At 42.7% G+C, this 27272-nt stretch overlaps 4 protein-coding genes across 4 annotated transcripts in view; 3 read left to right on the top strand and 1 right to left on the bottom strand.

Moving 5' to 3' along the window:
* LOC126568629 (protein anon-73B1) overlaps positions 1-27272 on the top strand; it is a 793767-nt gene that overhangs the window by 114491 nt on the left and 652004 nt on the right. The window lies entirely within an intron of this gene.
* Positions 1-27272, bottom strand: part of LOC126568418 (uncharacterized) — a 366923-nt gene that overhangs the window by 132585 nt on the left and 207066 nt on the right. The window lies entirely within an intron of this gene.
* On the top strand, positions 14566-17682 carry LOC126568189 (protein phyllopod). Its single transcript, XM_050224629.1, has 2 exons — positions 14566-15003; positions 16690-17682. Exons 1-2 carry the CDS (start codon positions 14566-14568, stop codon positions 17680-17682), a joined length of 1431 nt encoding a protein of 476 aa, XP_050080586.1.
* LOC126567980 (polyadenylate-binding protein-like) lies at positions 20557-25417 on the top strand. Its single transcript, XM_050224367.1, has 3 exons — positions 20557-20752; positions 23563-25044; positions 25141-25417. The coding sequence occupies exons 1-3, from the start codon at positions 20560-20562 to the stop codon at positions 25395-25397; spliced, it is 1932 nt and encodes a 643-aa protein (XP_050080324.1). The 5' UTR covers positions 20557-20559; the 3' UTR covers positions 25398-25417.

Raw genomic sequence — 27272 nt, 5'->3', positions numbered from 1 at the left:
GATGAGTGAACGAAAAAAAAAACCAAGTCCTCTTTGAGCTGCAACGATCCCGAATGACCATCCAGCAACTCATTGAACGCGCACCGTAATGAGGTCTCTTAGGGATAATTGAAAGATGAGGCAGAATATAGAGAAAAAAATCTTCAAAATAATCCTTCATTTCCCGAATGCGGAGCGAAAGGATTGCTTGGCAAGGAATTTTGTTTGATGTTTCTTCTGTAGTCAGTGAAATCGGGCGTTTGCCCGATACGCTACCTTTTCCCTAGTTTTCCTTAGTTTGGTCCTTTTTATCGCGTCCTTTTGCCGCTACCCAATCCTCAGTTCCTAAATAAAATTCCCATCGGAGAAAGGATGCAAAAAAGAACCCTTGCACCGAAACATTCAACTATCCACCCAGGCTCCCTGGACTCTCCCTGGCTCCCATAAAGGTTATGGTTTGGGGAAAATCAATTTACAAGTACGCTCCCAAACGAGGCACCATTCATTCGGCAGCAGGGATGAAGCAGAATAAAAACGACGCTGCCGAACGTATTTCCGCACGCTCAGCAGCGAAACCGAATAGAAGTTTACTTCATTTGATGTATGTATGCGTGTTATAGTGGAGTGTTTGTATACGTGTGTTTCAACACCCTCTCGCGCGTCTCAACCAAACCCGGCACTGAAACATTCAATCGAAAAGGACATGAACACGTGCCTTTTTACCGAAACCTCGTTTGCATTTCCATATTCCATTCCAGGGGTGATGGAGTTTTAAGCTACAGCAGCTAAGCATCTTCAGCATTCAGGGAGAAAAAGCAGAAGGAGAAAGGAGCAAAGAAATTGAAGAAAATAATTTCATCAAAAACATGCCACTCTGCCCCCGCTAAGAAAAAAGCTGTCCCCAGTGTATGTCACCGTAAGCGTGTAAGATTAAAAGCAAACCGTAACTATTTTCAATCATTACAGCCAGCCTGCATGTGAACGGGAAAACCCCTTTTTTCGATAAGAAACCGGGTATTTTATTTCCTTTTTCCCTGTGGCAAAAAAAAAACAGCTCACCGAAAGAAATTTCGAAGACTGTAAAATCTGTTCTAGGTGTCGGTGTTCTACCCAATGTCCCGATGTAATCCTACTTCAGACAACCAGTGCGGCGTACCATTTTCAAAAAGCTTTCCTCAAAACGAACTCTCAGCGTGTTTCCAATGTGTAAAAACAAATCTTCTCAAAAGCTTAGTAATGGAAGCGAGATGGTGGTTAAAGGGTTTTGGGTCGTTTTGCTGCAAGTATCGGGCAGAATTATTTACGCTTGTGTAGTAAATACGATTATGCTTTTTTGCACCATTAGTACGAAGCAATCTTTTTTTGATGAATAATTTATTCATCCAAATTTTGCGTCTGTTTTAGGTTAACATTTGATTTTTCGTCTTTTTTTTCTTCTTGTTTTATTTTTTACCAGTTATATCTTCTTTAGTAAGTAAGCAAACAAGAAAAAAACACAACAGTGATTGCTAAATCAATATCAGAAAATTTATTTAAGAAAAAAAAACAAGAATTATAAAAATCAAAGTAAAAGAAACTGAAACATCTTATAAAGAAAATATAGAACCACGGAAAAATACATAGCTTATGTAAGAAACTAATACCACGAAAAGAAAACTAATAAAAACTACCATAACATCGGCGCCATTTTGAAAACATCAAACGAAATTACTTGACACTAGAAAAACCTAGTCGCTAGTCTATTTGGTAAAGAATTCAAAAACAAACCTAAATGAGCATAAAAGAATATAAATCATCCACGTTATATGAGACTGGTATAAAAAAGAATAAAATCTCTTTGCAAAACTTTAAAGAAGTTGTCGAGCAAACATGAACAACAATAGAACAAAACAAAGAAAACTAATTTTTAAAAATACACTTCATAAATCGTATGAAAAAATGAGTAGGTTAACCTTAATTAATGAAATTTTGTATTACACTACATTAATAATATAAGTAACAACAAACTATAATAAAAAAGATGCAAAAAAGGATAAAAAGATGCAAAAAGAGAGATAAATAAAAAAGTAGTAAACAAGACATTTTTTCTCCAATTGAAACAGCCGATTCTGTTTCATATCAACTATAACTACCATTGTTTTCTACTTAATTGCTATTAAATTTTACTACCTTTCCTTTAGACACTCAAACATGCAATATGATCGTTCTTCTCACTAAACAGCATTTGTGTTTTTTTTGCCTCCCATTCAATTCATTAGCATATTAAACAATAAGCACAAATGCAATAAACCGAAACAATACCAACTTTATTCTATTGTTTTCGTTCTACTAATATAAAATACAATGCTAATTTATTACCGTAATCCTCGAGGGATGGAAAAAAGTCAAACGATAAAACAAAATACACAAGGCATCAATTTATTGTTCTTAAATCCACACCCGAACAAAACCTACCACCACACTGCCAGCACGATTAGCATTTAATTTTTTTAACGGACCTCTGCCCTACCTCTGTTACATCCTGCCATTGGCAAGGATTTATAATGATTTCTAGTTGATCACCGTGTATGGTGTTGACGCGTTTTCAATTTACCTATGCTAATGAGTATGGTTTTTTCCTGTTTTTGGTGTGGAACTTATCATTGCCATTATCCGAATGTACACACTGCCGGCAGGCTTTAAATTGATGGTTCAATTTAATCTGAATGGTTCGCAATTGGAAAGAAAAAAATCACAAACCGGTTGGATAACAGTTCTATTTCTAATATCTTGCTAGGAAGGACACAAAAAAGAGATAACACAGAACACAATAGAATATATGAATGGTAAAGGCTGTATTTATTTTTATTTGTACTTGTAGATACCGAATTTACATTTTATTTTAAAAATGTCCAAACCGTAATCCATTTAGCAGATAAGTTTTCCTTCATTTTTGCTCTTGTTCCGCACCCGGATAAGTGTCAACCCGCTGTAAACTACATATATTTTCGTACACAAAGCAATCCTCCCTCACAGCCAACACAACACAAATCTCATCATGTACCGAATCATTCTCCATTCGTGTTCGACCATGCGTTCAACTCGGACGACAGGAGAAGAAAAAACACGCACGTGGAGCAACGATATGTACTACATGTGTGGGCTACATATTCCACGACCCATGACAACCGGACATCCGGAACCGCGCGAACTTGGCCGAAGCTGCCAGAAATAGGATGTAGGAAATAAAACCGCAGTATTTTAATTGGATGGCGCCAGACGGCGCCCGCTTTGTTTGTGGGCCCTTCTTTTTGTTTTGCCACCGCTACGGCACAATATATGGTGTGCGTACCCGTACGTGTGACATACACACACTGCTGTCCACCCATCATGATTTCACTCTCATTTTACACTGTCCTGCGTATCGTTCCCCCCAAGCTGAAGTTGGTAGAATTTTAATTCCTAACGTTTTATGTGTAGTGACGGTGGTTTTTCTTCTCACGCCCAGCCGCGAACCTTGGCTAGGCTTTGTTAGAGATAACCAGGGACTCTGCATTCTATCGTACCATCGTTTGATATTTCTTTTTTCACCCTGTGTTTGCACGGTGATAGCTTTGAAAAAGAAGTCAACTTCATCACACACCCAGAGGGCGAGAGTGTATAAAATAGCGCTGGTGTTGAAATGAAGGACTTCACGGCGACGACCCCATGGTAAATGCAAATAAAATGAACAAATAAAGCAGGGTTAGCTCAAAATTGCCAGCTCTGCCGTCTAATTTTGAAACCAAGGACGTCCTTCGTTCGCACCAAGTACGGCCACCATTTAAACAAAATTGCAACATCAATCCGGCGCGGTGGCGTTATGGTATTCCCCTCGTGCATTTGGCGACACAGAAATTAAGCAAACCCAAGGCTGATCCAATGGTATGAGTATCTAGATCCTGGACGGCTCACACTCTCTCCCTCTCCCAGCAGGGAACTAACGACTGAGACTGGCTGCACACATTATACCATTTTTAAACACTCATAATGAGCCTTCTCAAGTGGGAATTCAATCCCAAGGGGGGAGGGAGGGACGACACAAGCTAATAAGCAACACGGAAGCAATGGAAACCTCCCGGTGAAGATCAACACAAGCGCACCATCGCAAACACAGAGCGCCCCAAAAAAAAAAAAAACTTGAACGTTCATTCCGATGCAGCCTGGCCGGGTAACGCAATCGAGCGCACCAGTATTAGCTTTATCGAATTTAAGGTGACAATTTCATTTGAATTTCAATTCAGAGCGCGACAAATTAGTTTCGCGAGCCGATTTCCGATTTTCGACGGCCTGTGCCTGCCGGGCACATGTCCCTGGGATGCTGCGTTAGATGGAGCAGGGATGATGGGGGAAGGGGAGAAAATTTGCAAAATTAGTTTTTGGTAGAGGTTTTTTTCTTCCCTTTCTTCTTCATCCCGGTGGATGTGGGTTTGTGGCTACACCGCTAAACCTACCGATTGCATATGCATTAGACCAAAGGCTCGATTTCCGATCCCGGACGGTGTGCGAGATATAATGCATACAAACAGACTCACTGCGACAGTAGAGCGCTGGGTGACATAATGCATTGAGGATTTTAAATAACAAGATCGAAAAAAAGGCATACATTAATTATGCAAAATCGAATGATAGCTTTTTTTGCGGCGCATAATGAGCTGTCCAAAAAGTTTGGAGACACCCGTACAGTGAGCACAGTGTCAAATTGGTTTGTTTCCGGACGTAGTAGCCAACACAGATTGGCGTTGTTTGCAGATGGTTTTACTAGGCAAAATACCCAGAATGCTTGTAATGCTTTGAGGAAAGTGCCGGAAAGTATGCAATTGCTAGAAGACATTACAACGAACGGTAGAGTTTCAACACACAAGTAGAAGTGGATAGCAGGAACCAAAAGAAGTCCGCGGTTCGGTGCATGGCCGCATTGCTCAAGCCTGAGAAGACAGTAGCAATGGAGCCCCGTCATGAAAGACAGTCTAATAGCTTAAGAAACAGCCTAAGCGTCAGGCACCCAATTGAAGACTGCTGGAGCTCGTCATCGGCATAAAACGTTATAACAGGTAATGGTTCATGAATAGGTCATTAATGTAAAGGACAAACAGCAACGGCCCGGGACTTGCTGCTCTGAGGAGCCAGGCAGGAGTTTAACCAGTTCATCAAATGTCTTTGCTGTAAAAACCTATCGAGTTTGGCGAGCAAGATGCTGTGTGACACGATGTATATGGCTAAAAAATCCGAGAATTTTTAGACAAAATATCACTTCTCGCTTTTCACATAAGACAAGGAGAAGTGAAGGTACTATAATTTAGTGATTTTTCGTTCACAACTGATACTCCGCTTAATGCTCCATTTATCCTCTGTTAACGATATTTGTTTTTACCATTTTACCCTGGACAAAATAAATGATTAAAATAACCGATTGTTACAAAGTACATCAAATAAATACATAAAAATACAGTAAAACAGGCAAACTTGAAATGATTTTACTCAAATTAGTATTTTTTCTCAACTTTCCGTTGGAAATACACTTCGTTTCTCTCTGGCATGTCGCCTAAAAGTATGCAACTCATCTTGTTAATTAATTTTTATTATTTTTCCGCCCCTTGAAAAGTTGGAAGCGAAAACTTTTCGGGGATGGTAGCAACTTAGTAATAATTTTACGCTTGAAAAATATCATTTCATGAATAAAAAAACACATCCTTCAACTGTGTCCCTTTTTTCACAGCCAAACATTTTACGAGTACCTTCTCCCGCAACGGTGCAGTCACGATTCAGCGAGCTAATTTCTCGAGGACAATTTCGTTCCAATAGTATGTACACCCTTCAAGCACACAAGCCTCACACACAGACACACATTTTTGTTCCCTTTGCGAGTTCCAATGCAAAGAGGAGAAAAAAAACCCCGTCCCAAAATCGTCCCGAAGGCATGTTGCAATCGTTTAATTTTCATAACAGAAGCGCCAATTTCTGCCAGCGAAAATGGCAGAACCACCATTTTTCTTTCCCTTTCGATTGCTCACTGTCAGCACCGGGACGTACCCAGGCCTAACATGGGAGGGAAAGCGTATACCGAAAAGCCGAATCCTTAAGAAAATCAGCGACCGAATAAAAAGAGGCAAAAGCTGCCGCGCGTTGGCGAAAACATAACAGAACGGCTAGAGAGTGCATCCGCAACGTAGCCGAACAGTGGCAGCTGCATCTGTTTCGAACACATTTTGTGACCACCCTTTTTGTATCCCCATCCATTCTCCGCCTCGTTTCTTTTTCGACAGTAACATTTGTTTCATCTCCATTTTGATTCAGTGAAGGCACTTGCAAATTTTAACTTCCTTCTGCAATAACCCCATTGCCGTTTTTCACCTCATTGCTCGCACCTTAACGGGGCTTGAGCCGCATGTACCCCCGGGGGCGTGTGAGTGCGCCCCGTTATCTGACTGCTTGTAACGACGACGACGATTCGGGGAGCATTTTAATAAATTTCCTTCCACTGCAAAATCTGCCGGTGACATTTAATATGCACCAATAATTTATCGGATTTCATACTTCTTCTTATTGCGTTGGGCGGATTTAAAACGGGAGCACGTTTTGGAGCCCTGCCTGCCTGCTAGTAGCTTGAAAGTATAACACGGTGTTAAGAAATTGGAATAGAAAAATATTTGTCGGTAAGGAAGATCTTTGCATGTGAACGATCTCAATTTTGGCGCTTGCGATAACAATTTTTGGAATAAATTTCGATCGGAACGATACCTTTTTTCTTCTTCACTGCTTCTTCTATCCACATATGAGTTGCAGTTGCAGTTCATTTTCCTTTAGAGTACACTCCTACCAAGAAAAAACCGCCCCAGCGGTATGGGTGCATCAGCTGTCCCAAGGGCTTGAGCCTTAATGCAATTGCAAATGTGTTGAAGCGCTTAATTCACTGCATTGCTTCAATGGAAATCGAAAAAGGCGGCTTTTAAACAGGAACACATTCACCCATTCTCGGGGAGGGATTGGAGCATTGAATTAATACATCCTACGTTCCTCGACCGATCGCCTCGTGGGACTTATTGCACCCGTGGAAGTTGGTGGTGATGGAAGCCTTTCGAAGCAGGAAATCTACTCCAGATAGGTTCACATCACTGCCTGTTCTCACGTGAGCCAGTCTCTAAATCACCATACAGACGGTCTGCCTTCCTGCTTCTCACTCTCGTCGTGTCGTGAGTGAGATTCGTACCGAATGGTCATGAAATTTTAATTTCACCTGCAATTTCCACCAAACCCATAATGCTGTTATTTTGTCATGCATATTTTATAGCACCCGTGCGCTGTGATTCTGGTTTTCAGGACAATACTTTTCACACGCCGTACGTAAAGGAGCGGCGCATAAAAAGTGATACTTTTAGCGTTGGTAACAGATTTGTTTCACGTTTGTTTTCTGTGTGCGTTTCGTTTAAAGGAAAACAGAAAAATGGATTGTAAACATCATAATACGGAACAAACACGATCACTAACATATTTCAAATGGATAATATTAATTAAAACAAATACATTGATAGGGTACAGAAATGCAATGAAAATGTGGAAAAATATATCAAAAGAATGCAACAAATATCAAAATATTATATAATGATAAAACAACCGAGTATGCCCGGGATAAGGCAAGAAATAAGGAGGAAATGCCTTATCAATATGATTATAGAATTTGTTCAACACAAGCGGTGTTGACAATACGACACTGGACCGTCATTATTAATTATAAATAAAATAAAAATAAATAAATATAATGATAAAACTCATCTAAACAATCAGAAACTCATATCATAATCAGCAAAAAAACAAATTAGTTATTGTAGAATTTGAAAAGTAACACTAATATAAAACGATAAACAAAGATAAATAAATTTGTACAAAAATTGTAATAACTATAGACGTATCAAGAAGAGAGCAATAATAATATTAATAGAAGCAAATGAACATTAATCAATCAATATTAAAATAAATAAGAAAAAGGTCAATGAAAAATGCATTAAAATTAAATTTAAACATTTTAAAAATTTTAAACAATATTCAATATAAATCTTTTCCATTTTATCACTTAAATCACCCAATTCATTGAAAATCTGATTTCATAAAGCGGAAGATGCTTTTAATGCACTTACAACAATTGCACTACAAATTAAATACAAATACAATTACAAACACCGTTCAATGATAATAAATCATTACGCCTTCACTCACTCGAAGTCGCTTTCCTGATCTACCATTCTTCTGCTAATGAGACAACCGAGAGAAGAAGAAAAATCTAGTAGAAACCATGCAAAAGTGTCCGACTTTGGGGTTGACCAACGGAAATACATGGCCGTCCTTTGCACGAACGGTCGACAGAAGAGAAAAAAACAACAAAACTTGAATACAATTCATCTCGCAACACACAACCCCTGCTTGCTAAAGCCGAACAAGGCCTAGGCCCTGCAGGTCCGGTTCAGTGGTCAGTTTTGTTCACTTTCTGAAACTTTGGATTCGTGCCGGTGTCGTGGCAGTGAAACACTTCGGTCTAGCGGTTCCTGTCCGTTGGTAGGCTTCGCCGTTGGTTTTGAGGGTGCGGCTGCACGCGGTCTACCATCCGGTAAGACTGCGGCTGAAAACAGGACATCCTTTTTTTTACCCCGGGACGGAAAGTGCATGGCGTTTGGAAAAACAGGCCCGGGAACGAATGAAATGAACGAATTTCCCTCGAGATGAACATTGAAAAACTTTGGCCACCAGAATAGTTTTGCGCTGACTCGTGTTTTTTTGTTCCATTTGTGTATGTGTGTGTGTGTATGTGTGTGTGTGTGTGTGTTTCTGTGTCCTTTTGCTTCTTTTTCCTCCTCCATTTGCAGCCATAATTTGCCTTTCATTTCCTGCGGCAGTTTGTGGTTCTGTCAAGTGCGAATATCTCAGTGGCACTACACTTATCAACACACGGCCACACACATTTAGCTGTGTGAGTAATTTCAAAGCTTCAAACGAGAGTCCTTAAATATTTGCGAACGATTGCTTCCCCTTGGCTTGCCGTCGGGTTTCCCTGTTTGCCGTACCGTACTTGTCGAAACGATCTTGTCGATTAGTGTAGTTTCCCCCGAACGCCTATTGGCAACCGTAGCCAGGCAGTTCTTACTGTCGTAAACCGTACATTCGCAGTGCCTAGTGCCTGCGTCTAGCTTCTAGAGATATTCGCACACCCTCAAAGGTCCCAAAAAAGACAAGCTCATTGTCCCATTTTATCGTAGGTCCTTCTCGTAGCTGTCTCGTAGTTCGTAGTGTCAGAAAACATCTTTCCAGTGTGTCTAGTCTCGGTCGAAATGTCTAGCACTCGGATAGTGTGGTCCTCTTGTCCACCCTGACACAAGGGACGACCCCCCCTCTCCCCTCTCTCTCTCTCTTTTAAACCAAAAGTCCAAATCAACAAGCGAACTAAATCAGTGAAATCCTTCAGGGGCTGTACAAGCATTCCGGTGGATCCTCATTTCGCCTGTGCCCGGTGCCCGGCATCAGCAACACCAATACCGACACTACCCCAGAGCGGCCTCCCCGTACCAGAAGAGCAGAAACCGTATGCAAACGAAACATTGCTCACCAGCCGCAGGCGATAACATTTTCCGACATCAAAGCGCGTGAGAAAAACTTTAACCACAACGAAAGGGACGGACACAAACACACGGGAAACCTCGGTGGGATGGTATTCGCATCGTGCCTCGACCTACATACTGCCGGGTATGTGGTTCCTTGGAGACATCGCTTTACGCTTTGATTGACAGTGTTGTCTGTCTAGCTAGGGTTGGTCTCGTTGTGTTCTAAGTGGCACATGAAGCACTTATATGCCAACTGACAAAGACATTCTGTGCTGATATTGTTGCAGGCACACTTGCTAGGCACTCGATTGATAAATGGAAATTTTGGAGTGTGATAGTTCTGTTCGATTTTATTATTAGTTTAATTAAAAGTATCCTTCTGTTAGGTCTATACTAAACTCTACTCTATGCGAAACTATTTCAACGGAGCGGGAAAGCACTACTGGGGTACGGGACCGACATCCGTAGGGAAAGCAAAGTGGAAACTTTTCCCGAATCTCAGGGCTGGCCGGGTGTGTCCAGCTTCCCTAAAGTCAAGAGACGTATTTAACGGCGGACCCCAGTAAGTGATAATTTCTACTGATTATAAAGCTCTTACAACGTCCAAAGAACTTGGTTGATCTTTCCAAGGAGCTTCACTGTCCAAAAGTCTCGTCTTATAAAAGGCCACGACGTCCGAAGTCCTTCGTCATTCCTAAGAAAGGCGCCCGGAAGTTGAGACCAATTCGCTCAAGAACCTGAATAGACCACAAATGGGTTCCATCGTTTAAGACGCACCTGAGTTAAACGAACCCCTAAGCTGTCCAAGGAACTGGAGTATTAAAACGGTATCTAATACCAAGAGATCTCGTTATCCAAGGCTTCAAGATGTGTGTCCTGAAGGTCGTTCAAGAGGGTAGTTAGGACACAATCTAAGGAGACTTATAATATTCAAAATACTATTGAAAAACTTTGCTTACCACGGCATCTCGGCTTCCAACGAGTCTTATTTTTCATGAATTTTTCATAGCAAAAAAAGCATTTTTCATAGCAAAATTCGCTGTCCAAGACAACTTGTTATCTGGGATACTTTGTGGCGCAAGAGTCCTCGCAAGAGACATCCAGCCATTTTGAAACAATATCACGGTTTTTTTCTTGGGGCACAGATGAATCCTCCTCAATCCACTGTGAAAGAAGAGGTCGTACGCAACAGCTGTAAATAGATGTTCAGTGGATTAACCTACTCCCTACTGCAATAATTCAATGCCTCACAGTTCTTCACATACCCCTGCATGCAAAGTATGAATACATTAACCCTTTTTTGGCGCTCCGTTCTTATTTAAATCTATTATCCGCTGATGTAATTCTGTTCCCTCTCCCAAATCTACCGGAAGCATCCTAAGCACAGCTGAATGTTTCAACCACTCTCAATAGTACCAACTATCGACCGGTAGTCGATGCATCCGATGCACACCTGCAGCTTAACTCCGGATTTAAGCACATGCCTAAAAGCTGACCACAAAATTCACTCTACCCCGGGTAACGTAATCACTCTGCTGTGCGTTAAATTTACTCGCCACTCGGTAAATAAATATATCGTCCACCCACCCAAATGGCTGGAATTTTCACCCGCCCCAGGAGAAAAGGAATGGAGCAGGGAGGGAAGCGTGCTGCAAATCGATGGAAAATCCGTGCCCGTACTAAAATACCCCATTCGTCGGTCGGCAGAGGAGCAAAACAGAAGAACAAAAAAAGAGCGATGCGCACTGCGTGCTAAATGGCACCCTGTGCCGATGGTCGCACCAGTTCGAAAATGACCACAACCCCGCGGGTGGAGGAAATTCGTATTGTGCGTGCTTTTTGGACCCCAAAAAAAACGCACTATCGAGCAGCGCAACCCAAATGCACTTCCGGTGTGAAAACCGAGCCCAATCCCACTAATCATACCAAAGTGCCGCGCCTCGGTAGTGGTCACAGCTCCGGAACTGATGGGAGGTGGTAGTAGCAGTAGTAATAAAAATCTGCTTAACCGCAAATCGGGCGGGAGGATGCAGGCAGGAGGACGAAAAAGCAATTGGTGGCTTTGCCGGACTTTGCGTTCAGATATACCTTAACCCTTAAATGGGTAGGAGAGAAATGGAGGGTATTCTATGCTAATGGACCAATTCTGCTCTTGTATGGATCCGTGAAGAAGGGTGCATTAGTAGTCTCGATCGTGACAAATCCAACGCTACTCACCAGGACATCAGGACACTTAACGGTGAAGGGTTAACGGATGTGTCGTTAGTGTCGCCAGCAGTTTGACTGCGAGTTAAAATATCTAACGTTATAATTTTAACCACAAGAGCCCACCCTTCCCCACTAAACACTAAACGATCCACAGAGAAGATCAATATCTACAAACCCTACATCAAGTGGCACTTATAGGCGCCACTTCTCGGAAACCATCATTCACCGTCGTCGGTAACCAATAATTCGCGCTGATCGCACTCCCAAGCACCCTTACACACGCTGCTGTGCGTGTGCATTTATTGAAATCCCGTGCTCGCCAGCGTAAGTATTTACGCTTCGAAGCTTCCCAGCGCGCGTCCCCAATAAGCCGGAACCGGTCCAGCATCCGGGTTGTCCTTTTTTGCATCGTTCGCACCGTTGGCATCGGCCGGCAAAATGTACACCACCACCATTCGCATTGGATTATGTTCCAAACGGTAACCGGTGCATTTTCGCGTGATCCGCAGTAGACTCGATGCCTTCGCTGCAACGGGTGCGCTTCAGCACACTGAATGTGTTTTATTTATCAACAAATAACAAACAGCTTCCCGGCCGAAAGTACACCCTGCGCATCCCGGACAGAAAACCCCCTTCCCTGAAGGGAACACTGAGGAATAATTACGCACAAATGAATGTATTTTGTGGAACAGGCCGGGATAGAGGGACAGAGCGTGTGTTTGGGGATGGAAGATATTATGTTTATAACTGAATGCATTTAACTTGAAAGTGGTAGCAAATTGACCCACCGTTTAATGCATTCACTGTGGACACTGTCGGAGCTTATTATCTGCGAAACTGGAAAATGCTGGACGGGGTGTGGCAGGGTGCAATTTTAATGTGTATTGCATTTAATAGTGAATTTTAATAGGCACATATCTTAAAGTCTTATAACAGATTCAACGTGTGAGTCGCAAAAATTGTGGTGAAAGTAGCTTAATGTAGGTGGAAGGATAACAAGTACTGCTTGTTGTGAGCTTTTCCAGTTATTAACTGAACCTTCCACAAGTCAGGACCAGCCATCAAATTCTTCTGGATGTATAAGACTCGAGTTACTTATGGCAAGGATGTGTTAAATCATTAGATCAGAACTTTTCACCATAGCATCTTAAAAACATTTTTGCTCATTTTCGTTCCTATGCATTCAAGGCATCAAATAAGAACCTCTCGAGATGTTTTAATCATAAACACACGTGTTTACTTTAGCGCCATCTGTCGTTCAGTAGCTAAAACAATGAAAGTTTCCTTAAATTTGGGTCATTTTTATCTCAAAATGAACATGAGCAAAATTTGATATTAGCATTAGAAAAATTATCTATTTTTTGTTTATTAATAGAAACTACAATCGCCTCTTTACTGTATACAAAAGTGGTTTTTACTAATACAAAACTATTGCGGTTGTGGCTATTATTTAAAACTCCTGCGAATATGCCTAGAAAAAACATTTTAAAAATTGCTTAAATTTCTCTGCATCAATTGCTGATGAGTAAAAATCTAATAAGATGATTCTGTGCAGTTTGTCGAGTGATAGGATTCTCGCGTAATCGGTGTCTAATTGGCAGGTAGCTCATTGTGTCGTTTATGCACTATGCACTATGCACAAAAACTGCATAGTGGAGGACTGGCTTTGTTGACGATAAGACCCGTTGGTGATGGTTGGATTCGGTATCTTCCCTTGAGGCGGTGTTTTGTTTGATGGGACGGAGCTTGTTGCTGAGATCTAGGAGGTCTATGCAGTAGGTAAAGCGAATGGCATCTCGGCGGAAAAGAACGTTGTGTACTTCTGTTGTACGAAACCGACCTCTGTTGACCGGACGGTCAGCCCTCACCGAATTGTATCCCTGCAGGTCAGACTGACGAACTGACGAATATTCAAGGAAACCATAAATGGCAGGTCATTCCCTCACCAGAACAATTCTTCACCTGAGGGGTGAAGTATAGTTTTAGTAGTATTATTAAATAGTTTTAACAAATAAAAATCGTTATCAAATTCTACAAAAAAAAATTACTTTGTCATCTTCTCAAAATAACGACTATTACTCCGAAAATTTGAAAACTTTTCAAAAGAATACCTTCAAATTATTTTGTTCCAAATGTCACCCGAATGACAGCAAACAGCATGATGCCGTCCCTTAGTGAAACATCAATACAAAACATCTGCTGTTTGCTGTCCTGCTTGCCAGGCAGCCCACACACTCGCACCCGCTACGGCTCGTTCCGAAAAGGATTATCACCGAGCACCGCGGACACAGAGCTTCTGGTGAAAATTGTTTAAAGAAAGTTAAACCAAAATTCAACAACAAACGGTTCTACAGGAATTGTTATTAAATTAGACCCTAAAGTCATCCGTGGACCGTGCTTTCGTGCGTGTAAAAAAGCCACTAACGTGTGTATAGCAGAATGCTCCGTGCGCAAGAGCGGTAAACGCGAAACAACGTGATCGGATCCGCAGCACACACACTCACGCTACGTTTACCGTAGTCCAAATCCACCGGAGAGTGTAGTCGGACACCCAGCGAGCGGCACGCCAGGCAGACCCGCGGACCGTAAGAAAAAGTTCAATAATCCCGTGTAGAGCAGAGAGTCCCAGTGCCTGCTGCGATTACAGAAAAGGACCGTGTGTGTGCGTGTAATTTAATTTAATTTGTAGCAGCACAACGGTTAGTGGACCACTCAATTCTTCCAACGGAACTACCGTAGAGTGAGGGCGATATCGCTGTTCCGTCCAAAAATGAGTAGCAGTGCCTCCTCGTCAACGGCTGGAAGTAATGCCCAAGGTGGTGGTGCTGCTGCTGCTGCTGCTGCTGCTGCAGGACCAACGAGTCAGTCAAGCGGACACGAGGTTAGTGAAATAAGCAATGGTACGGACGGAAGTGGTCATCCGAATCAACATGCCAGCGGTGCGGGACCGGGTGGAAACATTGTAGAAAAGCAGGCGAACGGTGGCGGTGGTGTTGGCCATCCCGGGACAGAACCACGGACGTCTTCACCTGCCCATCGTCGGAACGGTGGCGCGAATGGGACCACCAGTACCACCGGAACGGTTCTGCGTCGGAAGACGAATGTTTGTCTGATCTGTGGCATCTACACCAATCTTTCCCTCAACATATTCGAGCCACGCAATGGACCAAATATTGTGGATGTGATCTACGAAAAGTACAAGTTCCGGGTAAGTAAAACCCTACAAACACACACGCATGTAGAACGGAGATTCCTTCACGGACGGTCCATACCGCGAAAGTCTTGATTATCGATTTTCCACCTTCGGGTTCGTCCGCCATTCAGAGACGAAGAACAAAGGAAGACGAAGGGAAGGATAGGGCATGACGTACGGATGAACAGGATGAAGGGATACTCTTACAACATCGACTTACATTCGGCTCTTCCTGCGTGACACCCCCCGCTGAAGGTGTGTGTAAAGCGGGCCCTTTTTTTTGGTGCTTTTATTGTTTCCCCATCATTCTCGTTGACGCCGTGATGACCTGCGCTGTACGATTGTATAGGTTCACATACACACACACACACACACACAGAGCGACAGCGAGGTGTGTTGTTTGTCCCTTTTCCACTGCAACGTGTGGCTTCCCGATGGCCCTTTTCCTTTAGGGCAAGATGGGAACGATGAGTGAAAAGGATGTTTTATTGTCACACACTGTGTTACACCCCGTACGACAAGATAGATCAATGGAAGGAAGACGTTTCGGTGTACGCATACGAAGGGACAGCCAGGAATTAACAGCTGGTGGCAGTCTGCTTTCCCGCCTTCTTCTGTTCGTATTTCTTGCGGTGGGAAATCTATCGTGAATGGGACGACGATCCAGGTCCCGTTATAGATATTCTTTTCTGATCATATTATGCCGTAAACCACGCTTCCTGGCACGGAACCAAAAGGGAAATATATTACAAGTCCAGTAAAAGAATGACTTGAAATTACCCCCCCAATATAGTTCGAGAGTCAGTCCTGCGTACGAACGTGCGAAAGTCTGGATGGGATATATGTAGCGGTCATCGCATGTTACTTAGCTCAGACTTGGTCGACGATAGATCTCTAAACAGACGGATTAAACGGCTGCCCTACAACACTATCTTCTAACTACATTTAATTTATATTGTTCATACAAGTATCAGGGATATATCCTGGCTATTTATTGCAATTAGTTACTTTAGTTAATCAAATAACTTCATTCCAAGCTGCCAAACGCAGCTGCCGATCACTGTGGACACTAGTAAGCAAGAACAACTTTTCGAAAGATCAATGCAAAGTGTGATACGGGTCACATCAAGTATTTGTACTTGACAACTTACTCTATGCTGGCAGCAACGTATCTTCGACATTTGGCAATTTAATATTTTGAAAGGAACGGGAAAGATTCTAAAGATGTAATACTTTAGTCTCTGTGCTACAATTCGTTCTTTGAAATTTGGCCATCAGTTTTTTTTTTTATATGGCTATCAGTATCTTTATTTAAAAGGCAAGAAAACTAGGTGGTCTAATAAATTTTTTAGTAATTTTAGTGAATTGGTCCGGTCATGAACAAGATCCATAATGTCCGCTTTTCAAAAAGCTGTTTTAGATACTTGTACTAGGTACAACTTTATCAAATTTTCGTTGAAAATTGGGTTCAAACTCTCATTTCTGCTGGATATACAATAGCAAGTGGTATTATTTTATTGGCACGCACTTTATGAACGGCAAACCAGGAAAACGCCTCCTGTTTTTATTGATTTATGAGTTTTAGGAACAAAGATTAACGGATTGTCTTGAAACAATAGGCTAAAGCAGTTTAAATTACGGTTTAGAATGGAAAAGTTAAAGAGATCCTTCAGAACTAATGCTTTTTAACTTAACTTTTAGGCTGAACGTGGTGACAACGCGGACAAACACATCTGCTTCAGCTGCAACAACTGGCTGATCAACTGGTATTCGCTCCAGAACACATCGTCCGGCAATTCGCGATCCTACGAACCGGCACCATCCACTAGCCGCTCATCGTCGGCCGCCGATAGTAGCAACAATAGTCGCCACGGTCGTCACCACAGCCATGGCAAACCACGCACGAAAAGCCGCGACTATCGTACGATCGCCGTCTCGCCAAATGATAAGGAAAATCGGCACCAAAAACCACGCCAACCAACAAATCCTGATCAGCACGGTCAGATATCTTCCACCACAACGTTCTCAACGGATGAGGAGCCAAAGAACTATCCAAGAGCTACTACCCATACGCGGCGAAACGTGAATCCTTACTCTATAAACGCAATTAACGCTTATAACAGTGCACGACGGGCATCGTTTGCGCTGAAGGAACAGAACGGTCAACGGGGATCGGCGAATGTTTGGAAGGATCTCCCGGTAGTAGAAGCAGCATCCAAGGACGAAGACTCGGAAAACGTGGTGTCCAGCAGTACGGAGCGGCAATCGTTCGATCCGTATACGATACTAGTCAAACCGTACGAAAGCCGGCTCATACAGATGCTCGAAGGGCAGGGCACGAGCGTAACGAAGGAAGTCGTTCCACGGACCTGGAATCCACGTACGCTTGACAGTATTAACGGGAACAACGTGACGGTGGTCCAGCGACGGAACGGCAATCCTGATGCGAACGGGAATGGTTCAAATGATCTCCAGCGTGGGAAACATGCGAAGCAGGAGGATGAAGATGATTGCAAAGAAATTGTAATCAGTTTCGATACCGCCCTGTCGGAGGTGATCGATGTGGTACCATCACTGAAAGCGCTGCAATCGTCGAATGGTGATGTCAATATGGACGACCCGGTACGATCGTTACGATCACGCTTATCGTCCGGAGCGCTCACCGTATCGGTGCTTCCGGTCGATACGGTATGATAGGTGGGGCAATATCATAATTTACATAACTTTAAAGGGGAATAATCGTTTGTTATTAGTTGCATCCCACTCAGGATGAATGATGCCAGGATAATCAAACATGAAAGCCATGGCAATGATTGTACTAGAACCGGGTGAATTGTTACATGTGCGTTTAGTTATGACCAAATCGTTATCGTAAAGTTTAAACTACCAAAAAGATATGGACAGAAGGAGGTTGTATATTAGTCTATTGTCAGTATAGTGCGACCGACTTGCCATGCAGAAGAATGATTAAATGGAAGGAGCTAATTGTGTGTACTTATAGGAAGAAGCAATATCGTCGATAGAAGCGTAAAACTGTACGAGAACTTCTAGGGTACAATATGGACTGTTTTAGTTAAATTTTGTTTAGTTAGTTTTGCCTTACTTTTTAAATCACTTCCACTGCATTCCTCCCATGATGTATGGGTTTTGTGGGACAAGATTCATTGTGTATGTGTGGCAGTTTAGGTAATGTTTGGATCTCATTTGAATTATCCCGCGCTGGTGTATGGTAGCTTGCATTACACACATTCCCTTAACTTACTAAAAAATTGTGAAACAAAAACCAAAACACTGAAAGCTTCATACGAAAAGAAGATTAAAAAAAGGCAGATATGATATATATTATGAGAGAAACTTGCTTTCTAATGGGGTACACTGTTAGTATTTTCCTATTGATGTGTTTTCCTCTAATCTACTATGGTTTTAACTAGTGTATATGAGCTTCGGAAAACGATTTAAACAAAAGACGCTTTTATGATTTAGTTTTTATGCATGTTTATACAAGAAACAAAATACACATTCTCAGTCCGTGGCGTATATAGTGAGTGTGTCCGGTACAAAGCAAAAGGATCGTGTCATAGTATTATTTAGGCAAGCAAACAAATTTAGCCTTATCGTGTACGCAGCTCTCATACCAGATTATTATTATTATGAAAAAGCAGGACATCGTGAATACCGAAAAACAAATAATTCTACAAAATCGATTATTTTTGTTGTGTCATCCGAATCGCATCACCCGTTAGCATGATGACGACACCGTTGTCCTGGGAAACCACTACCAAGCAATGCTCTGGGATTTGCGCGTTTGCCTTCCTGTCCGATCGCAGTAAGCTATAACTTTTATCAGGACGCCATTCCTATTAACCATTTCCTTTCGGGTTTGTTTGGAAGCAAGACGTATGCTGTGCGTTGATGCTGTAAAGAAATTTCGAAACTGAAAAGGACGAAAATAGGAAGAAATCGAAAAAAAATCCTTAAAAGCTTGGTGATTAGTTACTTTGTGGTGTGGTAATGTTTGGTCATTAAAATTCACACCACCGGGACCGCTTGTGTGGTAGTCGTGCGCGGTCATTGATATCTGAACAACTCGCATGGATGCATGAAGAGAAATTACGGGAGCGTTGCGACTAAACATTGGCCTGATCGAACTAAACCGAAAACGGTACAAAAATTAAGGAACTTAGAGAGAGTTTTTCGGTAAGTTAAATTGTCTGTTTTTTACATTTTTGGGCACATTAAAATGTGGGTGATCCAGCGACAGATAGTACTCGGATGACCCTCTATCAACGATTTGACTGGCCTGCTGCACCGTATAAATAGTAAGTCTAGTAAGCAGTGTTATGGCCCACATGATCCAGTAGCAGCTCAAATTAAAGAATCGGATTACAAATGGATGGTTCTAAATTATTTCTTTTAAAAATTGCTTTTCATTTAATGAATTCAAAAGTCTCAAAATGTTCCCTGGTGGTATTTTTTGAATGATCTCTCTCTCTCTCTTCTTGGTTTAACGATCTGCTGGGTCACGCCGGCCGTCGAATGGCTTACTAGACTTGAAGATACCACGTAGTAGGATAGTCAGTTTTAAAGGCTAGACACTCGATTTAATTTCAATTTTAAAACTCAATGATATTACGATCAAAATTTTTAAGCAGCACAGCTTCGATAATTTCACTACCAATTCAAGCTAAAAAACAATCAAATTTTCAACCAACGGCTTACCTTGACAGTTTGCCACCTCAATCCAATATGGCCACTATCTGACACGATGGCCCAGCCCGTCGTTTCGTACACGTTCGGCTTCCAGCCGAGCGGAAGTGGCCGTCAGTTTCGAGCCGTACGAGCAGTTCGAGCACTTTCCGAACGCGACCGCGCTCGACTTGACGCGTTCGTCGACGAACCGCTGCCATCTTGCTCGTGTCGCTGAAGTCGTGCGGTTGTGCTTCTGGAACAAGATCGCACTACCACTCACATTTTTTGTGAATAAAAAATACCAACAAAAATATACAAAAAAAATCATAAAAATACAAAAAACACCCCCAAAAAAATCGCAAAATCGTGAAAAACAAGCAAAACAACAACAATCTACCCCCCTAAATATCGTATTTTTTTTCATTTCGCAAAGAGAAGAGTTGTGCGTGCGTGTGTGTCCCTTGCGGAAAGTCGTGCGTGAAGAAAGAAGGCCACACGAGAAAGAGTCAAATAAAACGTCGACGTCAGCTACTGTATAGATTTTCGGTGTGGCGATAAAGTCGGTAAAAAAGAATTCTTCAAGAAAATAGTTCACTCCACGAGTGCCTGATTGACTCACAGAACCCCCATTTTTTCGGAAGCAACTTTCTCACCAACCCCCCGCTCGCGTCCCCGTATGCAACGTGTCAGAGTGAGTGCGTGAGCGCGTTTCGTGAATAGGAATTTCCGAAATAAATCCATTGCTCCCGATCGAAAAACCACGTGCGTGCGTGTGAGCGTGTGCGTGTGTGTGCTGAATCTGCCAAGTGAAAGTTCCCCATCGCGCGTCATCATCCTCTTCATAGGAATCGGAAAGTTTCAATAGACAGCCCCAGCCACAAAATGAATCCCGGAGCACCGAACTACCAGATGGCTTCGCTGTACGTCGGCGATCTGCACTCGGACATTACGGAGGCAACGCTGTTCGAGAAGTTCTCATCGGCCGGCCCGGTACTGTCCATCCGCGTATGCCGTGACCTGATCACACGTCGTTCGCTCGGCTACGCATACGTCAACTTTCAGCAGCCAGCCGATGGTGAGTATTCTGATTTATTTGTCCCGCTTTTTTCTAACTTATGAAATGTGTCTTTCCCCTTTCCGGAACGAAGCATATAAATGTCCCTAGTAAAGCATGTAAACGCATCGAACGTCTGGGTTTGTGGGTGCTACACGTGTTTTTTGCACCCTCATATTGTAGTCGTCAATGGCAGCTTCGATGTACGTTCCACGCCGTCATCGTCGCCATATTGAAGGGAGAGCATGTTGGGTGTCGTCTCGCTCACGCACAAACACACACACACACATGCAAGAAGTTAATTTCTGCTGCTACACACTGGTAGGAGCTCCCTCTGGCGAGTCACACGGGAAGCTGATTTTGGTGGGCAAATTTCTCGTTTGATGCAGTTGAAACAACAGCACCTCACCACCCCACCAAAAGGGAGCCGCTTCTCTTATTTTTGCCACGACGCATCACTCGCGGAGCACGTATACTGTCGAGGCGGTTAACCGCGTTATGCTACGCTTGATTTGATGTGTGGAAAAAAGGGTACAGGAGAGGAAGAATGCAAGGACGTTGAAAAACGCGCTCACCAGTGGGGTTTATCGGCTTGCTTTGGGGTCTGGTCGGTGGTGACACAAATATGACAACGTGACGGGTTTTGGTAGGGATGACGAAGCGAACACGTTGCAGGAAATATCAGTCGTAAATTCCTCAATTCTTCTTTGCTGCATTCTTACAGATATACGCTTATCTATCTTGTTGTTTGATTGTTAACCTTGAAAACGAAACCCATCCTAGGTGCATTTTGTTAGATACCTTATTGATGCTTTTTTAACCGGCTTGAAAAACTCTTCACAAATCGAGCAGAAGCGATAAGCATCATAATATACTCGTATATCATTCCTATTTTCTGTAACATTAGGTCCTGCAACTTACTGCATACTTGAACGGATTAATCATGAGAGAGGGTTTTTTTTTGGGTGTCTAGGGATAAGGAAGACTAATACAAAAAGACGGCAGAATTTATTGCAAAATAAATTCAATGCATCGATCAAAATCGGCAAACTTATCGAGAGAAGCAATGCACTAGTGTACTGATAAGAAAAATGTTGGATTTATCGTGTCGGGACCTACACAGCCAATGGAAGAGCGTAGCTACGGATTGCTTTGTTACTAAGCGCTGACCTTATCATCATCGCAAACCATTGACGTCGTTAGTTTACGATTGCTATGCGTTGCAATTATCTATGGAATATAGTTTTAACACAACTCGATATAATAAATCAGTATAAAATCATTTCAAAATCAAATCGGCAACGCTCTAAAGGTACAGCAGCTTGCAATTGTACAAAAGCAGTCGTCCTTCGGTCGGAGAGAAGGGTTCATGCTTTTTTACCCCTCTTTGAATGCGACTGGGAAAAGTCAAAACCATCTATAAAACGCAAGAGACAGGAGAAGGAGAAACCACTACGACGCACCGTTTACCTCCTGTTAACCAGCACAAACAAATCTAATAACAATACATATTCTGTTGAAGGTGGAGGTACTTAGAGATGAAACAATTGTTTGTACATTATTTACATTCTTTTTGGATTGAACAGATTATTGATTGTCGATGGTAAAATAATGTTTTGTCTGTCTCTCGGCTATACACGAGCGAATTGTAGGGTTGCTGTTGTACTTGGGAAGCAGGGTTTCTTATACTACGATCCGCTGGCTAACTAAGGTTTGCTTTAATTTTACAATCCATTTCCAATAAATAACTTGTTTAAATTCATCGCGCTTATTAAATAAATGTTGACTATCGGCTGATAAAAGGTTAGATTGAGAGATCTCGTTGTGAAACTTGCACGTTAAAGGGGTTGGAAAACCCTACCTTCGAGCGTGTTCCCTAGGCGACGAATTAATCTCTACTTTCAACATACATCGTGTTGTGTGTTCCCCCTCCCTCCACGCACATTCCATCAACTATTTGACCAGTTTTACCCCAACGCGGAATTAAAGGAAACTAAGCGTAGGTTATGTATTTGGTATGTGCGCGCACGGCCAACTTTGTGGCAATGTGTTGTGCTGTACTTTTTTTTATGATTACGTGACACGACAACGAGTGGTGGTTTCACTTTTAGTTCACTGTCTAAATCATCAATGCCATGGAAAAACAAAATTTGAGGAAATTTTGTATATTGCTGTCGTACCAACAATTCCAACAGCATCAGCAACTAGTGTCCAAATATTGAATTTTCGATCACATTTTGCTATGCCAATGTGTGTGTGTGTGTGTTTTGGGGTGGTTCTCGTTGATAAGAGAGGCATTTGAAGTGCACAATTTATTATAATGGATATGCACTTTCCGACATGACGAGTGATAGAAAGGGATCGATTTGGAGGGACGTGTATGCATTTACAATGAATCCCCTGCCATGGGTTGGTTTTTTGCTTAATAAAATTCACTTGTGTGAGGCTAAGCCGGAATGGGAAATGAATCGATATAATTAATTTTCATCACACCATTAGCACTGGCTAAATTGTGCAATATGATATGATAGCCCAGGTTAGACATGGGACAGCCAGTTCCTCTATCCCGTGTTTATTTACTGACCGTGTTTTGTACGTATGTTTTGCCAATTGAGTAATTGTACCTGTGGGATGGAATATCGACAGTTGGAAACTGACATTAAATGTAATTATGATACATACATGAAGCTTCTTTGTTTGAAATTGAATCGTCGATCGATGTCCACAGAACGATTGTGAATTTAATATTTTAAGTTTTTGAATGCTTTGAGCACAATGAAACATTTGATTATGTTAAGCCTGTTAATATTTTGCTCTACCCCCTTTTGCAGCTGAACGCGCACTGGATACAATGAACTTCGATCCGATCAAGGGCCGCCCGATCCGTATCATGTGGTCGCAGCGCGATCCGTCGCTGCGCAAATCTGGCGTCGGCAACGTGTTCATCAAGAATCTGGACAAAAAAATCGACAACAAGGCCATGTACGATACGTTCTCGGCATTCGGTAACATCCTTAGCTGCAAGGTAGCGCAGGACGAGAAGGGCCAGAGCAAGGGCTATGGTTTCGTACACTTTGAGACGGAGGAATCGGCCAACGATTCGATCGATAAGGTAAATGGTAAGCTGTTGAATGAGAAGAAGGTATACGTTGGCCGTTTCATCTCGCGCAAGGAGCGCGAGAAGGAGCTGGGCGAAAAGGCGAAGCTTTTCACGAACGTTTACGTGAAGAATTTTGGCGATGAGTTGACCGAGGAAGCGCTGCGCGAGATGTTTGAAAAGTATGGTCCAATTACCAGCCATCGCGTAATGACAAAGGAGGGCAAAAGCCGTGGATTCGGCTTTGTCGCGTTTGAAAGTCCGGAGGCGGCTGAACGTGCGGTGCAGGAGCTAAACAACAAGGAGCTGCCGGATGGCAAAATGCTGTACGTTGGCCGGGCACAGAAAAAGAACGAGCGCCAGATGGAGCTGAAGCGACGGTTCGAGCAGCTGAAGATGGAGCGCCTGACACGGTACCATGGTGTGAATCTGTACGTGAAGAATCTGGACGATACTATTGACGATGAGCGGCTGCGGAAGGAGTTTGCCCCGTACGGTACGATCACCTCGGCCAAGGTAATGCTGGACGAGGGCCGCTCGAAGGGTTTCGGTTTCGTGTGCTTCTCGGCACCGGATGAAGCGACCAAGGCGGTAACGGAGATGAACGGACGTATTGTCGGTTCGAAGCCGCTGTACGTGGCACTTGCCCAGCGCAAGGAGGAGCGTAAATCGCACCTAGCCAGCCAGTACATCCAGCGTGTCAACAATCTGCGTATGCAGCACATTGGACAAGTTTATCAGCAGAGTGGCAGCTACTTTATGCCAACCCTCCCGCAACCGCAACGCTTCTACGGGCCACAGGTTGCTCCGGTCCGTACCGCTCCACGTTGGTCCGCCAGTGCTCAGATTCGTCCAAACGCGGGCAATCAGAATGTGGCCACCAATGCTCCGGCTGGCGGATATCCGGCAATTGCTGCTGCGCACGTTGCGAACAGCCAGTACCGCCAGGCGGGTAATGTCCGCGGCGCCAACCAGCAGGCACAGAACGCACAGTCGGCCCAGGCAACGTCGGCTGCCATGCGCAATGCGGCGCGTCCGATTACCGGACAGCAAACCGCGACGAACATGCAGGCGCGCCCAGTCGCTCCTCAGCTGGCCGCTGGACAGACCCGTTCACCGAACTACAAGTTCACCCAGGCTATGCGTAACCCGCAAGTACCGCAACCGGTTCCGATCCAGGCTCAACCTGTTGCTCAGCAAGCTGTCATCGTTAAGGGTAAGAAGAAGGAATCGATTGTTTTTTTTTTGCGATTGGAAGCTAGAAAACATGCGGCTCATATTAAAACTGCTTTTTTGTCTCATTTTCTCACAGGCCAAGAACCGCTCACTGCATCCATGTTGGCTGCTGCTCAGCCGGCTGAACAGAAGCAGATGCTCGGCGAGCGTCTGTTCCCACTGATCGAGCAGATTTATCCGAATCTGGCCGGCAAGATTACCGGCATGTTGCTCGAGATTGACAACTCCGAGCTGTTGCACATGCTGGAGCACAAGGAATCGCTCAACGCAAAGACTGAGGAGGCTGTCGCTGTGCTGCAGGCTCATCACAAGACTTCGGCCCAGCCCAACTAAAGCGCTGCCGAAGAAGCCGAGAAGAAGAAAACGAATGTGTGTGTGCGTCCGCGCGGCTCCCAAGCGGAAAACTTAAGGCCCCTTTTTGTTAAGCCGGCGCTCTGTGTGCAAACCAAGTATATACCAGAGGAACTTCTAAACTTTGATGCTTGTGTGTGTATGTGTAGTTGCCGTTTTGAAATTACGAATTAAAAACGAACTCCTTTTCACAATATTCACCAGTTTTGCTAGATGTATGTTTCTCTTGTAGGAGAAAGGTATTGCACAAGGTACGCGTCCTCACGACAACCAAGGGTAGGGATAAGGGGCGCCGCGTGCACACCATTCGGCTGGCAGATAATTTTTTTTTTCGTTCATTATTCATACTTATAATATTGAATATGTAATTTACTACGCGTAAAACCAGCGCTCAACGATTTCTTCTTCCCCCATGAAAGCCCAGCCAAGCTAAATGCCCGCGCTGCAAATTTCTTAATACGATAATAGTATCCTCTATCAAATATATTATGCAAAAAATATATGTATCAAAAATATATATCCAACGCAAAAAAATACAAAAAAAATGCAAAACAAAATATGAAAATGGTAACTTAAAAAACACGGCAAAATGAAAGTGAAAACATTTCCCGTTCCCTCACCACTTGTCACAAGAAAGGAAGGGTCGGGATTAGCAAAAGCGACAAAGCGAGCAAAAGAAAAATACAGAAAATTCACTAAAAAAACAGTAAACAACAGAAAATGCAAAAACCGCACCAGAAAGCGAGAAAAGAATGTTTTGTTTTTTGAGAGAGTACCTTCAAAATAAGTGAACCATGAGTAAAATCATTTGTTGCGGAGAAAAAGAGGTGCAGGTGAAAAGCGTGTGTTGCGCACGCTGAGTAACTTTGCAACATTTCATCCACGAAGAACAGGAAGCATTGTAGAAAAATGGAAAATGGAATTAATTAAACTGGAGTAGAAAAGTTCGGAAGAAAGATCTTACTAGATTTTTGAAATAATATGAAAGCAACTTGAAGAGCGAATTTTGAATTAAAAGACAGAGAACAGACCACCAAACACCACCATAGGAAGGTGAAAAAAGAAAATACGAAAAAAATGTGAGCCACATAATACCATTTAAAAATTGGAAATGTTCTAAAGAAACACACAAAACCAAGCGTGATCCTAGTTCAATACAGGAATACAACACAGAACACAACCGATGCGACAGGTCTATAGAAAGAGAAAAAGGAAAAAAATATCGTAAAAGCACGAAATATAAAATGCAAAAAATTGAAAAAATAACCAAAAAAACGGAAAACTCAAATAAAACAAAAAAGAGAAAAACTTTCGTGAAAGTTTGCTTCAAAAAAGGAAGCAACGAGGAGGAGAAGCAGCGGTAGAAGCGGTCAATCAAGCACGAGAAAACGGGATGAAAAAATAACAACAGAACAACAACAAAAAAAACTGAAAAACTTGCAACTAACGAAAATTCTACAAAACAAAAAAGAGGACACGGAGAGAGAGAGATGGAAAAGGAGAAGATGCTAAAGAAGCGAAAAGAAAAAGATGTGTAGTGATCCTTTTTGTAATGATTGGTCTTTTAGGATGAGGTGACGGATCTTTGAACTTTGTGGTATCTTTTTTTTTTTGTTTAACATAATATTTTCGCTGTTGTGAATCACACACGAAGCAGCGCTGAAGACGCTAAAGCTGATCAGATTTTTTTTTGTGTTTCTCGTCCTTGCAGAGGCAGAGTTTTTGTCATTCAAGTATTAATGGCAAAACCTTCTTTTCGTTCCACAATGGCTCCCCAGCAAAAATGATTGAATTCCTCCTACGAAACAACACTCAAAATTCCATCAAGAAATCGATTTATTTGCTTTTTTATAAACA

This window comes from Anopheles maculipalpis, chromosome 2RL (assembly GCF_943734695.1).
Source record: "Anopheles maculipalpis chromosome 2RL, idAnoMacuDA_375_x, whole genome shotgun sequence".
In the NCBI taxonomy this organism is placed as follows: Eukaryota; Metazoa; Arthropoda; class Insecta; order Diptera; family Culicidae; genus Anopheles; species Anopheles maculipalpis.
This window is presented reverse-complemented; position numbering and strand designations above follow the sequence as displayed.

Excerpts from the sequence above, each read along its gene's own strand:
- LOC126567980 (XM_050224367.1), top strand. The coding sequence starts at position 20,560 with ATGAATCCCGGAGCACCGAACTACCAGATGGCTTCGCTGTACGTCGGC. Across the intron at positions 20,753-23,562 it reads CTTTCAGCAGCCAGCCGATG|CTGAACGCGCACTGGATACA; the intron begins GTGAGTATTCTG and ends CCCCTTTTGCAG. Across the intron at positions 25,045-25,140 it reads GCAAGCTGTCATCGTTAAGG|GCCAAGAACCGCTCACTGCA; the intron begins GTAAGAAGAAGG and ends ATTTTCTCACAG.
- LOC126568189 (XM_050224629.1), top strand. The coding sequence starts at position 14,566 with ATGAGTAGCAGTGCCTCCTCGTCAACGGCTGGAAGTAATGCCCAAGGT. Across the intron at positions 15,004-16,689 it reads ACGAAAAGTACAAGTTCCGG|GCTGAACGTGGTGACAACGC; the intron begins GTAAGTAAAACC and ends CTTAACTTTTAG.